The sequence below is a fragment of the Ciconia boyciana genome, chromosome 4, assembly GCF_034638445.1.
Source record: "Ciconia boyciana chromosome 4, ASM3463844v1, whole genome shotgun sequence".
Lineage (NCBI taxonomy): Eukaryota > Metazoa > Chordata > Aves > Ciconiiformes > Ciconiidae > Ciconia > Ciconia boyciana.
Window position 1 is genome coordinate 100,454,725 of NC_132937.1, and position 15,824 is coordinate 100,470,548.

Consider the following 15,824-nt stretch of genomic DNA (forward strand, 5'->3'; position numbering starts at 1 on the left):
GCCTCCGCGGGAGCGGCGGCGGCGGCGGCGGCCGGGCCCCGGCGGCGGCGAGCGGCGAGCGGCGACCTCCTCCTCCTCTTCCTTCCCCTCCGCCTCCTCCTCCTCCTCCTCCTCCTCCTCCCTCTCCTCCTCCTCCTCCTCCTCGGCGGCGCGGCGGCTTCCTCTATGCCTGCACATCCTCCGCGCTCGTAGCGCCCGGACCGCGTGTGCCTGTGCCCGTGCCCGTGCCTGTGCCTGTGCCCGTGCGTGTGTGCGTGTGCGCGAGTGGGGAGCCGAGTGCCGGGCGTGTGCGCGCGTGTCTGCCTGCGTGTGCGTGTCCGGCGTGTTACTCTCCTGAATGCCTCTCCCGACAGCCTTGTTTGCCGTTTCTGATTTTGCAACTTGAAGTGGCGGCGGGGGGGAGGGCGCGGAGAGGCGGCGGGAGCCGGGGAGAGCGGGAGCCGAGGGGGGAAGCGGCCAGGCGGGGGTACCTCCAGGAGGGGGGGGAGCGCAGGAAAGGGAAGGGAAGGGAAGGGAGAGGGAAGGGAGGAAGAGGAAAGGGGGGGAGAGACGAGAGAGGGAGAAAATCCTCCGTCGCCCCCCCCCCCTCCCTAAAAAAAAAAAGAGGAGGAAAAAAAAAAAAAAAAAAAAAAAAGAAATTAGCCGGAGCGAGAGGAGGGGGGCTCGCGGCGAAAAATAAATAAAATAAAGAAAACGGCAGGAGCGGCTCCAGCCGGCAGCAGCGGCGGCAGCAGGGCAGCGGCAGCGGCGGCAGCCGAGGCGGAGGCAGGCGGCAGGCAGGGTCCCCTCGCTCCCCGCTCGCCCCCGGCGCCCGGCCGGCCGCCCCCCCCCCGCCCCCCGCCTCTCTCCCCGGCAGCCCGCAGCGAGCCGCGCCGCTCCCCAGCACTTTCTCGGGCCCGAGATATGGCAATGGTAGTTAGCAGCTGGCGAGATCCGCAGGAAGACGTGGCCGGGGGCACCCCGAGCGGCCCCAACCCCGCCGCGGCGCAGCCGGCCCGGGAGCAGCCGCCCCAGCAGCAGGGGGGCTCGGCCGCCCCGCACACCCCGCAGACCCCCAGCCAGCCGGGACCCCCCTCCACGCCGGGCACGGCCGGGGACAAGGGAGCGGGCCAGCAGGGCTCGGGGCAGAGCCAGCAGCACATCGAGTGCGTGGTGTGCGGGGACAAGTCCAGCGGCAAGCACTACGGCCAGTTCACCTGCGAGGGCTGCAAAAGTTTCTTCAAGAGGAGCGTCCGCAGGAACTTAACTTACACATGCCGCGCCAACAGGAACTGTCCCATCGACCAGCACCACCGCAACCAGTGCCAGTACTGCCGCCTCAAGAAGTGCCTCAAAGTGGGCATGAGGCGGGAAGGTGAATATTTCTTCCCTACTATGCTATCGCTCCCTCTCCCCGCGGCTGTGCAGGGTGCGTCTGCGAGGGCTCTCCGTCTGTCTGTCTCTGCCTGGGCATCCGCGCACACACGCGCACCTCGGCGCGTATACATATATATATATATATATATATACACACACACGCGCGCACACGCGCGGCGTGCAGATATACATATATATACATATATATATACACGTACCTACCCACAGAGAGATGTGTACGTTTGCACGGCTCTCCGTGGCGACCTGGGTCTCTCTCCCTTCCCGTGCACATGTCAATCTCCCCCTCTGCCTGCACTCCCATCTGGCAGCTTTGCGCCAGGTTTTGTTGTTATTGTTGATGGTGGTTGGTGGTGTTTTCTTTTGCTTTTCGGTTTGTGCCTCCTGCCCTCCTCCCGCTCCTCCCCACCCCCTTCCCCGGCACCGCCGCGCTCGCCCCTTCCCCGCTCATTGTGCCGAGAATTTTAGCATTTATTTATTATTATCATTATCATTTATTATTATTATTATTATTATTATTATTATTATTATTATTATTATTATTTATGACGGTCGCTCGCGGAATATTTATCCTGTGGCCGCTGTCTCCGCTCCCGCGTGTGTGTGCGTGTGCGTGTGTTTGGATGTGGTTTTGTCTATTGTTGGCATGAGACCGGGGGGTGGGGGGAGATACATCTCTCTCCCGTACGAGATGTGCTTCCATTCAGCTTCCTTCCCCCCCCACCACCCCCCTTCCGCCCCATCATTTCTTTTTAAACCCTCAACACTTCTCGCTAGATCCATTTCCCCAGCCTCATTTTTCCCGAAAGAAAGATGAAAGACGTGTAAGTAGGGAAGAAAAGAGGAAAGGGGGTGAAAAAAGAGGAAAGGGGTGAAAAAAAGAGGGGGAAATGTGCTACTGTATCTCTGCTTCCCTCTGCTTCCCGCTGCCCCGGAGTGTGCTTCTGTGCGAGATTTGGCCTTGTTTTCACTCCATGCGTTCAAAGGAAAGTTTGTGACTGAACCGGGTTTCTGTACTTCTGTCATTTCTCCTTTTTTTTTTTTTTTTTTTTTTTTAGCACGCTGCTCATTTTATTTCTCCATCAAACTCCACCCTCTCCTTAAAGCCTGCATACAAATCGCGATTTATAACCTATTTACCGGTCCTTCGCATTTTAGCAGAATCCGCAGCCTGCATCTGGCAGCGGGCTCCTCACCATTTCCAACTGCTCTGCTATTTATTTTTTTCTTTTTTTTTTTTTTTTTTTCCCTCCTCCTCCTTTCCAAGAGTCGCTGTGGTTTTCCTTGCGTTCAGGCTCATTCTCGCGTAGGAAGATTTCCTGCCCTCCTTTCTCCTCGAAATGTATTTTCTCGGTTTACAGTTAAAGTTTACCCTGTGACTGTCGTTAAAGATGTCTTAGAGTCACATCAGCGAAACAGTCAATTTTGCGGAGCGGGGATTACTACTGCCTTAATTGGTTTTAAAATTATATTTTATATGCCACAAGAAAAGGAATGAAGCTGCTCCAGATCTGAAAGAGCTCGCAAATATGACGACTTCATTGGTAGCTTCAGGGGCTGTTGGTAGGCGTCTGGGAGGGGGTGGGGGGGGGGAGGAAAAAAAAATAGGAAGGAGGAGGAAAAAAAAAAAAAAGTTAGAATTGTGCTCGCAGTTAATTGACAAATAACTGCCAAGTTTACAAGCAGATCGAAGAGGGAGAGGTGGGCTGGAGGGCAGCAGGAGAGAGGTCCGGCCCGGGAGGCGAGGAGGGCTGGGTGGGGAAGAAAAGAGAAAGTTGAGAAAATGTGGCACGCCGGAAAGATGAGTGAGATCTGCGTGTGCGTGTGTGTGCCAGCGAGCGTGTGCGTGTGCGTGTCCGCCCGTGCGGGGAACAGGGCTGAGTAGCCGTCTCTTCCCCTGAAGTTACCTTTGTTTACATGGCATGCGGCTGCAAACGCTGGCACTGATGGAGCGAAACACACGCACACGCACACACACACTAAAGGAGAAAAAAAAAAAAAAAAAAAAAAAAACAACTTTGGTCAGCTTTCGGGACTCGAGGCATGCTTACGCTCTGTGTGGAGATGGTTAATGAATCCAGTGTTTTTGCAGTTGCAAGCTTGTGCATTCACTGTGCAACGCTGACTGCAGGCTTTTGCAGTGGCAACAGCGCACCAAAGATATTAATTACACCGTCCCCTTTTTTTTCCACGAATGTTTGGCTATTGTAAGTTCGGACCTTTTTGTTTTATTTCCCCCCTTCCCTTGATAATATTTAATCTTTCTCTTCCTTTTAGCAGGGAGAACTTTGCTGGGCGGGGGAGGGGGGGGTCCTCTTTGGAAAGCTGGTTCTCTCTAATAAAGTTAGCGGTGGGGAGCTGGGGGGCTGCGACCTGTTCCGGCTTGAAGGGTGACGACGCGGCGTTTTTGAAGAATACGGACGCATTTATTTTTATGAATTATTTTATTTCTTTTTTTTTTTTTTTTTTTTAAAAAGCGACACAGCAGTTCACTCGTAAATCTCAGCGCTACCAGGGCAATCGGCTGGGATCCACAAGAGAGCTTGGCTATATTTTTAACAGCTGGCTGTGATTTTTAACCCCACTTTCTCACCACCCGGAGGATTTCTTTGATTTTATTTTTTTACGTGCGGGGCTGCCTTTTGTTGCCAGAGGAGGGGGCCGGGGGCTGCGGATTTGTCTTGTTTGCCTTGGCTTTTTTTCCCCCCCCCCCCCTCTCCTCCCCCCCCCCTTCTTTCTTTCTTTTTAATCTGTGTTTATTTTGTGAAGCCTGTCTGCATCGGGGGAAGGGGGCGGGGGGGGGGGTCGCTTGGCTGCCGCTGGGCTGGGGCTGCCTGAGCAGGGGTCGGGGCCGGGGCCGGTCGTGGGGGGCGATGCAGGTCGGCTGCAGCTGCCCGGCTCCGCATGCCTCTGTCTGTCCGTGCCTGTGCGTGTGCCGGGGGCGAGGGGTGGGGGGGGGGTTGGGGGGGAAAGAAGCCCGGCATTGTCTCCGTCTGGCTGGCAGCGCCGCCGGGGCGATGCCTGCGAGCCTCCTGGATGCACATTTCCTCTCCTTCTCTCCTTCTTTTTGTCAGCGGTTCAGCGAGGAAGGATGCCGCCCACCCAGCCCAACCCCGGCCAGTACGCCCTGACCAACGGCGACCCCCTGAACGGGCACTGCTATCTCTCGGGATACATCTCCCTGCTGCTGCGGGCCGAGCCCTACCCCACCTCCCGCTACGGCAGCCAGTGCATGCAACCCAACAACATCATGGGCATCGAGAACATCTGCGAGCTGGCCGCCCGCCTGCTCTTCAGCGCCGTCGAGTGGGCCCGCAACATCCCCTTCTTCCCCGACCTGCAGATCACCGACCAGGTGGCCTTGCTGCGGCTCACCTGGAGCGAGCTCTTCGTCCTCAACGCTGCCCAGTGCTCCATGCCCCTCCATGTGGCCCCGCTCCTGGCCGCCGCCGGCCTCCACGCCTCCCCCATGTCGGCCGACCGCGTCGTCGCCTTCATGGACCACATCCGCATCTTCCAGGAGCAGGTGGAGAAGCTGAAGGCGCTGCACGTCGATTCGGCCGAGTACAGCTGCCTGAAAGCCATCGTCCTCTTCACCTCAGGTGAGGGGGCGGGCGGGGGGGGAGGTCGTGCCCCAAAACAAAAAAAAAAATCAGGGGGGAAAAAAATGAAAATTGAATTTTTGGGGAAAAAAAAAAAAGAGGCGGAAGGCCGAGGCAGCACTGCGCCCGAGGGGGTACGACCCGGACCGCAGATCGACCTCCCCTTCAGCCCCACACTGATGTTGGCGTTTTAACCCCCTCACCCCCACCCCCCCAAAAAAAAAAAAATTAAAAAAAAAAAAGAAAAAATATCAAATTAAGTGGAGGCGGTGGAAACATGCATGTTAACAATTTTTCCCTGTGATAGATGGTTCGAATTAACTAGCGGGGAAGTGCATTAGCGTCGCCTTTGAAGTGCTCTGGTCGTAGCCTATAAGAATATAATACGTCTTCTATTATTGTAACCTGCGAGGGAGAAATTTATAAACATCAAAGGCGAACGATGCGGAGGAAATATAGGAAATGGAAACAAGGCGAGATAAGAGGCCTGGCAGTGTCATTTTTTAATTATTATACTAATTATCGCCACGATGGGGCTAATTGCCACTTTTTCTGCTTGTTTGTTTTTCCTTCTTTTTTTTTTCCCCCCCTCTCCCCTGTCCCCTCGCTCCTCCCTTGTCCCGGTTTCTCCCCCCCCTTTTCCAAACCGGCCCTCCCGGTTAGCGACAACTAAACAGCTCCGATAAATCTGGCTCAAAACTAGGCCGAGGCAAAATTAAAAGCATTCCTGAACAAAGATGGCAAATCGTTCAAAGGCCTTGTTTAACAGTAAGCAGTTTATAATCCATCAATATTTGTTGCCTTTCACGCATGAAAAATAGTATTTGCGTTGTATTAAAATGACTCCTAAATTTGCACAATATTGTAATGTAGCAAATGCAGTATTAATATCGATTTGAACATCGGATAATTTATTTAGACAGGAGTATCTAATTTGTATGCAGGGTGGTCGGAGACGTGTACTGTGACTGCCCCCTTTTACTTCCAGTGCAAATGCAGTCTCGCAGCGTTGGAGGGAATATTTCTTTGCAAAGGATAAAGTGCAGATCTTAAAACAAATGGAAGATTTACTGAATAGCCGGCTCGACATTTTCACGTATTTTATCTTAATAAGTCTTCTTGATGGAAACATGTTTTTCAAAAGTGACAAAGAGACCTGCCGGCATTTATCAGGCTGATTTAACTCCGCAGCCTGCCTGCAGACTCCCAGGCTTGCCCTTCCCCTTCCTTTCAGGGTGCCCATCGACACACAGGGACAGCCGGGGAGAGCCCTCCTTTTTATTTTCTTTAATTTAATTTTTTTTATTTTTTTTTTACCAGACTCAACTTTGAGCCATGACCCCCAAGCAGAGGGGGGGCTGGCCTCTGCCTCGGCCCTTCCACCCGCCAAAGGCCCCGGGAAGGCGATTTGCCCCAGATGGGGACGTATTTGGGGGGGGGATTTTATTTTTTCCCCCCCCCCTCTCTCTTCTTACACCCCCCCCCCCCTTCCCCCCCTTTCACCTTCCCCAAACGATCGACCTTGGCTGGAAACGCGGTTAGTGGCTTTAGAGGAGCCCTTCATTTACATATATGAGGAACAAATGTGATAACTAAATGTTGGCGAGGGGAGAAGCCCCTTCCCGCCATGGAGCGGGGCGTGAGCGGGGCTGAGGAAGGGAAGGATAATGTGATTTTGGAGCAGGATCGCACGGGGCATCTCAGAAAATGGAAATACAGCTGTCAGGAGTCATCTACCCCTTACCCCCATCCGCACATTTCCACTTCTCACTAAACTTGTTTTGATTGCTTAGCCAGAGGGGAATTCATGGGAAGCCTTTCTCAAAGTCGTCCAACTTTTAAACAAACTTTGACTGATGGAAAAGACATTTTTAGGCATATTGTCCTAAGTCCTTCGCTAAGGACTAAGTCTTTAAAGCTGGCATGGGGTTTCTCCTCGTGTGGTTTTTACATTCGGGCTCCGGATAGCGTGTATTTAATCCGTAAAATTCTGGACACCGTCCAACGGCTGGGTCGTGACCCAAAACCTGCTCCTTTCTTGCCTCCTTTTTTTATTTTTTTTTCCCCTTTCTTCCCCCCCCCCACCCCCCGCCCCAAACTTTAGAGTGATTAATTCCTGCACCTACCTTTTCCTCGTCATAAATAAACGTTTCCAGGAAGGGACAGAGACAGATAACATAAATCCAATAAATCTATTTGCAGCGCAGTAAGAACTTTGATTTCTAGTTAGATGCCAGCTGATTACATCTATATTTTCTGAACACTAAACTCTTCCGAACGCGTAACATGAAATACATTCCCGCCACTACAAAGGGGAAGGCTGGAGTGTGCTGAACAGTAATGGTTATTTATTTACATAATTTCTTTTCCATAGACTGCAGGAAGAAATATAGAGCTTTCCCTTATTGACACACTGCCACATAAAAAAGTGAGGCACACGCAGGATTTTCACATTAGCCCACTTTCTGAGATGGAATAATAATTCACCTCCGGGAAACACGGGTTGCATTATTTCTCCCACGGATTGCACCGCTCTGGACTCCGTAATCTAATCGAGCTGCGCACCCCTTAATTATTATTATTATTATGATTATTGTTATTATTTTTAATCCCTTTCTGAGGGGAGAGTTAAGCCTTCCCGCCGCCACCTTGAAGGATGCGGAATAAAACCCGAGTAAAGGCATATGCCAGACCATTTAAAATAATTAAAGCTCAATAGATAACTGTCGGCATGAGAAAACCCGGGGCGTTTGGAGCTCTGAGGCAAAACCCAAGGCGTATTTTTCCAACATCACCCCCTGCCCAGGCTGCCGCCCTTCCAGCGAGCAACTTCCCCGCCCACGTTGTCCGGTGACCTGCAGTTATAGGTGGACTCATCGTAAATACCTGATAAATATTTTACTAACCTGAAGGGTCTGACATATGGGGCATACAGAAAAAAGCCCTGCTAGGGTGTCAGCAAGACCCTTTCATATTGCATTGTTTGGAAGTTGAATAGGATCCTAATGCATAATGGGCAGATAATGCATGTAAAATAGCGAGATATATGTAAATATGGAGTGTGATTTGTGGCAATCAACATATGAACAGGCCTGTGTTTTTGATATATATTGCAAACAAGGACAGGCCCGAGCTTTTGATAGATATATATGTTGCAACCTGGTGCTTTTGATGTTGCAAAATATCGTTGCATTAAAGGTACAGTATGGATTAGCAGAGCAGCCTGGCTCAGATAATTGTGTATCTGAGGGATGCCAAGTCCGCAGCTCAGGTCAAAGGTTCTCCTCCTCAGAAGTTCCTGAATTATGGCTTGTTTTATTTGTATTTTTGCTCGAGGCCATAGTATTGTAGATGAAGGTGTTCAGAAATCTTTGTAAAGCCAGTTCTTGATATGGGAAGACTTAAACTTCAAAAATGCAGTGGCGACGGATTTTTTTTCTTTCTTTCTTTTCTTTCTTTTTTTTTTTTTTTTGTCTTTGAATAATTTCTTGTGTCTTTCCAGGGTCGTAATTCTACATTCACAATTTTGTAGTGTCCTTTTGGGGGCCATTAACATGCATTAATTCATATACGGATCTATATATTAGCAAAGTCTGGCTTTGATCTGCGTTAAACCGCACTGCCAGCTGACTGCCTCCCTCTGATCCTGACTCCTTTTTTTTTTTTTTTTTTTGTTAAATATTTATTATTAATCTCCGAAACAATGTGGATGGTTTTAACCATCCGGCCGTACCCACCACTTCTCCACCACTGTCCTTTCCTGCCCGCTTCTCCCAACAAGCAGCCGGTGCACAAAGATCCCCCGTTTTGGGTTATGTGTTCACAGAGAGAGGGTGTGCGCCTGTGTGTAAGCGCACAGATGTATCTATACCTCCCTGCCCGTATCTATGCGCGGAGGTAGGCGCAGAGTAACGTCTATAGGTACCAGCGCGTGGATGTGAAGGCTTTCTCCTCTCGGAGTAGTATGCATTTGCCCAGGTCGCATCATTCTGCGAGGTGCCAGGGGTATGTTTCTGGCCATATACGTGCCGCAGGGACCTATATATAGGGAGGGAGTCTCTCAGGCCACATTTAGGCAAGGCTCACCCGCTGCAGCCCTCCCCAGCTTTGTGTCTGGGAGCTGCAGGCGCCGGCTCAGCTCAAGCCCGGACGAACCCGGCCGTTTTCCTCCGGATTTCTCGCACGGCCGGCAAAGACCCGGCCCGTTCGCCATCGCCGGCGGCGGGGCAGGGACAGAGGGGACCCCCTTTCCCCCCGGCATCCCCCGGCCGGCTCCCTGCCAGCCGCTGCGGGTCCCAGCCGCTGCCTCCCTCTGATGCGCAGCCATGTCAACAAACTCCCTCTGTCTCCCTCTGCCTGTGCGCGCCTCCGCTTTTCATCTTTTTTATTATTAATATTATTCGTAATAATTTTCCCCAATACCCCCCTTTTCCCCCTCCCTCGGTGGTGTTTCGCGGGGGCCCGTCCCCCCTTCCAGCAGCCCGGCGAAGGGCTCCAGCAGCAGGGACCGCGCGGGGTGGCCCGGGGCGGGGAGGGGGGCGGGGGAGGGGATGTGGTGTGTTCGTGATGGGGGCGCGGGAGGGGGTGCGGGCACCCCACGGCATCCCCTGTGGAAACACCCACGGGCGCGGCAAGGCGCGGAGAGGTCGCGTTATTTCCTCGGCGGCGGAGCGGGATGGGATGGGGTGGGACGGGGTGGGATGGGGTGCGCCTTTGGGGTGCCCCCATCCCGGCGGCGCTTCCCCGTGCGCTTCCCCGCCACTAACCATCTCCCCTTCCTTCCTTCCTTCCTTCCTTCCTCCCTTCCTTCCTTCCTTCCCTCCTTCCTCCTCCTCCGCCTCCTCCTCCTCCTCCTCCTCCTCCTCCTCTCCCCCCCCCGCCGCCGCCCTTCCGCGGCTGCCTCCGCGGGCGCGGTGCGGCGGGCAGACGCCTGCGGCCTGTCGGATGCTGCGCACATCGAGAGCTTGCAGGAGAAGTCCCAGTGCGCGCTGGAGGAGTACGTGCGGAGCCAGTACCCCAACCAGCCCAGCCGCTTCGGGAAGCTGCTGCTGCGGCTGCCCTCCCTGCGCACCGTCTCCTCCTCCGTCATCGAGCAGCTCTTCTTCGTCCGCTTGGTAGGTAAAACCCCCATCGAGACCCTCATCAGGGATATGCTACTGTCGGGGAGCAGCTTCAACTGGCCTTACATGTCCATCCAGTGCTCCTAGAGCCCGGCCCGCACCCCCGGCGGAGAGGCGGCGGAGCGGCGGCGGCGGGAGCGCTCGCACCGAGGGGCGGTCGGGGTGCGGGGGGGGCCCGGGAGGCGGACACCGAACAAAAGAAAGGGCCGAGCAGGAGCAGAGGTGTGGCCGCGGTGGGGAGAGGGACGGACCTCGCGTCCGCGGAGGTGGCGGTGCGTGGCTTTTTTTTCTGCTTTTGGCCTTTTTTGGGTTGGTTTTCTTTTTTTTTTTTCGGAGAGGAGGAAAAAAAAAAAAAGTAAAAAAATAATAATAATAATAATGATAATAAAAGAGACAAAAAAGCAAAAAAAAATTTAAAAAAAATAAAAACAAAAAAAATATGAGTATCGAGGGGATATTAATCAAACCTGAAGGGGATACTGGATCTTCCAGGATTTATTGTGGACTGTTGTTGATATATGCTGTACAGTAACCAACAAAACAAAACGCGTCGAAACTGAACTGAACCTTGTGTAGAATGAAAAGCAAACAAGCAAACAAACAAAAAAAATTCCACGCGCAAACACTTACCACGAGCATTGTTACTCATTTTGTAAAATATTAGTCTTTATTTTCATTTTTTGTAAAACTTCAGACATCGTATGCGCATAAAGGAAAAAAAAAAAAAGAAACGAGAATTAGGGGAAAATAACATTTTCCAAATAATTATAAAAAAAATTGTCCTGTGTCTATGTATCTATATCTGTTTTGTATTTTTTTCTGGTTCCAAACCAGGTTTCCTGTGATTCTATACTAATAATTTTTGATATAACCCTTTGCTTCTTATAATGAGTGCGATATATGTTGTCGAAGCTGTTCTTCAAGAATTAAAATTGAAGTGAGAATTTAAACAAAAATAAAAGAATTTAGCAAAAAAAAATCAACTTATCATCCCACAACCCATGAGTCTTGTTGCTTGAAACATGCCAACAGTTCACCCCCCCCCCAAAAAAAAAAAAAAAAACAAACCCAACCAAACAACAACAACAACAAAACCTCCCTGGTTTTTTAACTCCTGTACTAGTGTTAAAAGGGAGAACTTCAAAAATACTTGTGAGGGGTAACCAAGTCGTGTAAACCACGTGACGTTCCCAAACTGACTTGACTGTGTAAGCTTAGGGATGAGCTGTCGAGGCCTAGGAAGAGGGAGCGGGAGGCGCGGTGATGCCGTGGGTGACCTCGCCTTGCTGGGACTGCAGGGCAGACTCTCCGCCAAGGCTGACGGGCCCGTCACGCTGGCCTACCCTTTTTTGAAGCACCTTTTCCCATTCAGCTGGAGTTTCTGCTGAGTTCACACCTTGCTGCTCGCTCTCAGACACCATGGGCATGGATTGAAGGCACCGTATGCCACCACCCCTGCACCTGCAGCGGGAGGCATACCGCAGCCGTGACTCCTGCTTGTTGTGGGCATGGTGGCTTTCTGCTGTTGGGGGCTTGGGGTGGGGTGTTTTTTTGCTTCTTTTCCCTTCTTTTCCACCCCGAGGACTCACTGACCCCGGCGTGTGCTCCAGCGTGCACGCCTTGCGCCTGCTGTCAGCTGAAACATCGCTCTCGCTGTTTCTCCTGACTCCAGTCGCTGTGCGTGGAGGGTATATTCCCAGCCCATTAATATAGAAATCCAACTGGATGCTTGCTTGTTGGGTGGTGAGCCAGAGCATTTCATGTGCGCTCATGTGCCACGGCCACGCACGAAACACAGGCCGTGGCCCCCCACGCCACAGCCGCCCACCGTGGGGGCCCGAGCTCCGTGCCAAGAGCCCCGCTTCGTTTCGGCTCGTCCTTTTTTGCAAAGAAAATTAAAAATCGTTTCTGTAATGGAGCTCCTTTGAAGGTAAAGGCTTCACAATGCTTCTAGCTGGTGGTGCAGATCTCTGTAACAGCGTTCAGTGCATTAATGTTTTATAGGATCTGAGACGGAGCTGTAAGAACACATACTACCAGGGGAGCCCTTTCTTAACGTATTAATAAAGCTGGATCTTTAAAAATAACATTCCCCCCCTCGCGCAGACACCTCCCGTGCCCTCCAAACAAGCCCAGATGAGGCAGGTTTTTCAGTTTGTGGAGTCATGGGCAATGTTTTCCTTTTAATTTGCTGTCCTCCATACTCTCCTTCTCCCTCTCTCCCTCTCTGTCTTTTCTTTTTTTTTTTTGCATTAACAAGATCCTTCAATCCAACCCGCTTGGGGTTTTTAATATTCTAGGCGCAGCAGATCCGAGGCGAGAGCAGCTCTATACAGTAGGCACTTATAGCTGGATAATCAACATTGCGGACAGATCCTCTACGAGGGTAGAGCCCATTTTGGGATGGAGAAGCGGCCTGTATTCCTAGGTGCTGGGCGGGGGGGATGGATGATTTCAGGCCTGGGCACACAAGGACGGGAATTAGACAGACAGACACCCTCCCTCTTCTCGCTCGCACGGACACTGCATAGGCGACAGCTTTGTTCCTTGCCCTGCTCGCCTTCCCTGGCAGAGGGGGTCCAGCCACCCCTCCGGGCTGCCGGTGGGGAGTGAGCGGGGATGTTCAGCCCCAGGAGGTGCCGAAAACAGCTCTTCAACGTTGCTTTTTGGGTGGGATGGGTGACTGGGGACCCAGCTGGATTAGCAGTTAAAAACAGAAACAAACAAGCAAACAAAAAAAACCAAACACAAAACAAAACAAAAAACAAAACAAAAAAACCCCAAAAAAACCCACAAAACAAAAAACCCCAAAAAAACAACAAAACAGCAAAAAAACCACAAAAAAAAATAAACCAAACAAATGGGGATATCGGAAGAGAAAGACAGGTCTCGGTTTCTTCCAATGAGATGTAAATATATTCATTACAGTGTTATCCCACTGATGAAAACAGATAAACTTTTTCGTAGGTCAGAAACGTATTTTTCAATTAATTTTCATATTTATGAATAATAATAACCCACCGATTGCCAAGAAACTTGCAGGTGTAGAGGAGGTGTACGAGATGCACTTATTTCCATGTATGTGCCTAGAAAGAAGTGTTTCAATCCCTTATTAAACTTTGGTTATAAGACGGTATCGTGTTCTGAAGTGTTAACTACCCAGTCTGCGTTGTGTCGGTGGATGTTTTCCTTTGCCACGCTCCAGCCTCTCCGGGCATTCATACGGCGGCTAAAAATATTGTATGATCGCGTCACCGAGCGCTATTTGCTGAAAAAATATTAATATTAATAATAATAATAACAATAATAATAATAATAATAATAATATGTGAATGTGGAGAGGGGCCGGGGTCCCTCTGCAAGTTTCTGCTGGCTTGTTCGTAACCTACAATATATTGCTTTAAAACCAACTCCAGCTACATCTCTCCTGCCTTGTTGTTGCCGGGGGCCCGGGCGCTGCCCCCGGGGGCTCCGCGGCCCCCCCCAAACTCCTCAGAGGGGGCTCCGCAGGGCATCCCCCTCCATCCGTCCATCCGTCCCTCCCTCCCTCCATCCCCCCCTGCCGCGCAGAGCCCCTCCGTGCTCACCCACCGCTGCGGCAGCGCTTCAAGGTGGGGGGGGGAGTAGGAAAGCCGGGGGTGGGTGGGATTTTGGGGGCAGCGGGGGGGACCACCCTCCGACCCCAGCTCCGAGGAGCGGACCCGCTCAGGGCAGGGCAGATACAAAGGGCCCCCCCACCTCTCAGCTCCTCGCTAACTAGCTTGCCTCCTCCCACCGCCCCATTAGGCCTTTTCTATATGTTCAGTCGAATAAATATTTGGAAATGGTGCTAAGCGGTAGGTTCAGCCCCGGCTGAGGCTGGGGGGGGGGTTGCCGGCAGTGGCAGAGGCAGCGCCGGGGCGGAGGTCGTGCCCCCCCCAACTCCCCGCACCCCCTCCGGCTGCCCGGCGAGGGGAAGGGGCTGCGGCGGCCCCTTTCCCGGGGCTTCGTGACACCCCCCGTTTTGGGGGGATCGCCCTCCATCCACCCCCTTCACCTGCAGGGGAGAGGGCGATGAGCCCACTCCTGTGGGGGGGTGGGGAGGAAGGGTAACCCCGACTTCCCCCGGACCCCTCGAAATTAGGTGGAATCGGGGGGCGTGGGGATGGGACTCCAACGCGAGTGGCCTCTCTCACCGCCAGCACGAAAAGCGGCGAGTGCAGATGCAAAGGGCTCTTTCCCTGCGAGCTGCGTGGAGGGTCTCGCGTGGAAAGCTCGGGCTCGGGGTCGTTGCAAGCGGCAGCAGAAGTAAGACAAGGAAAAAGTGGGTTCTGCGTTGCTTCACGCCCAGGAAACTGTTTGGCTCCCCACACAAAGAGAGAAATGTGTTTTATCAGACGGAAAGGCCTTTTTTTTTTTTTAATTTGATATATATTTTTTTAATTACCTGTAGGGTATGGCAGCCGGGCGTCCCCTTCCCCACGGGGAGGAGATGTGACCCGCTGCCGAGGGATGCGCAGGCAGGGCAGGCAGGGCTGGCAGGGAAGGTGGCCCCGGCTGGCCTGGACGGACCCTCCGACGGACGGACAGAGGGACAGGGGGTCCGGGGGGTCACGGCTGGCTGCAGCCGCCCCACCAGCAGTGTCCGGGCGCGCAGCCATTCATAGGCAATGCCTGCGAAGGCGTGTGCACGGCTATTACAGGCACTGTCGACATGCTTCCTCTGGTTTCATGGGGCATTTTGACTATTCAAAGGGTTAGTTTTTAAGTCTGGAAATAGCGAGTTTGGGTTGGTTGTTTTTTTTTTTTCCCCGCTTTTCCTATTTTTTCTGTTTTAGAGCCGTGTCTTTGTCCTGCCTCTGCTTTACTGGGAGAGGCAGGGATCGGTCCCCTCGCCCTTCCCCACTTTTCCTCCCGTTTCTTTCCATCTTGGGGCTAATTTAAGAAACGGCGTGACCTCCACGAAACGTGTCTATATATTTGTTTTAAAAGGCTCCCTTTCTCACCGGTTTCAGTCACTGACTTTGACGTGAGATTTTTTTTTCCTTTTTAGACACCCTCCCCTTTTTAATCCCCAGTGGGTCAGAGCGGCTGAGGATGAGTGCTCTGCAGTGATTCCGGAGCGCAGTAAGAAGGACAAATAAATACATTTCAAAAGCCAGAACTCTCGGCTGCCATGGGCAGACCCCACGTCCGACTTGCCCTTGCAAACCTGCCGAGTTTCCCGGCGCCGGTGACGTGGAGGATCCCTCCTACGAGAAGGCGTTTTCGAGGGGAAAATAATAATAATAATTAAAAAAAAAAAAAGGAGAGAAGGAGGGAAGGGAGAAGAGAAAGAAAAAGGGGGGTGCGGAAGGGAAGGAAAAAACCAGAGGCGTAAGGGAGGAGGTGAGCGAGGGGGGAGATCCGAGAGCACAAGTGGAAACTAATAAAACTCTTGTTAAAGTGCTTGCTCAGGATCCATGGCGTCACCAGGTCTTTTACTTAGGAAGCCAAAGAGTTTTATTCCTAAATGAGCTAAAGAGCCATTTACCTCTGTCGTGTTCTATTCATCAAGCCACAAGTCGAGAGTCCCTAACATGAAACTATTTGTTTGCTTACACAACCAGCTGGGTGCAATTTCACGTCTGAGATATCTATCTGAAAGCGCCTCTCATTTATTATCCTTACTTGTCAGCGAATCCATTTTCCAACTTTTTTTTTTTTCCTACCCCCCCCCCCCCTCCTTCTTCATTCATTGAAGGCTCTG

At 52.1% G+C, this 15,824-nt stretch overlaps 1 protein-coding gene across 6 annotated transcripts; it reads left to right on the forward strand.

Moving 5' to 3' along the window:
* Positions 1 to 587: 587 nt before the first annotated feature.
* On the forward strand, positions 588 to 15,269 carry NR2F1 (nuclear receptor subfamily 2 group F member 1). 6 transcript variants are annotated; one of them, XM_072860761.1, is made up of 4 exons: positions 590 to 1,354; positions 4,449 to 4,976; positions 9,903 to 10,090; positions 15,129 to 15,269. In XM_072860761.1, exons 1-4 carry the CDS (start codon positions 904 to 906, stop codon positions 15,144 to 15,146), a joined length of 1,185 nt encoding a protein of 394 aa, XP_072716862.1. In that variant the 5' UTR covers positions 590 to 903; the 3' UTR covers positions 15,147 to 15,269. The 6 variants fall into 6 exon arrangements, with proteins under 6 accessions (XP_072716864.1, XP_072716862.1, XP_072716861.1 ...); XM_072860760.1 differs by lacking the exon at positions 15,129 to 15,269 and adding an exon at positions 12,397 to 12,504; XM_072860762.1 differs by lacking the exon at positions 15,129 to 15,269 and adding an exon at positions 10,175 to 10,304.
* Positions 15,270 to 15,824: the final 555 nt, after the last annotated feature.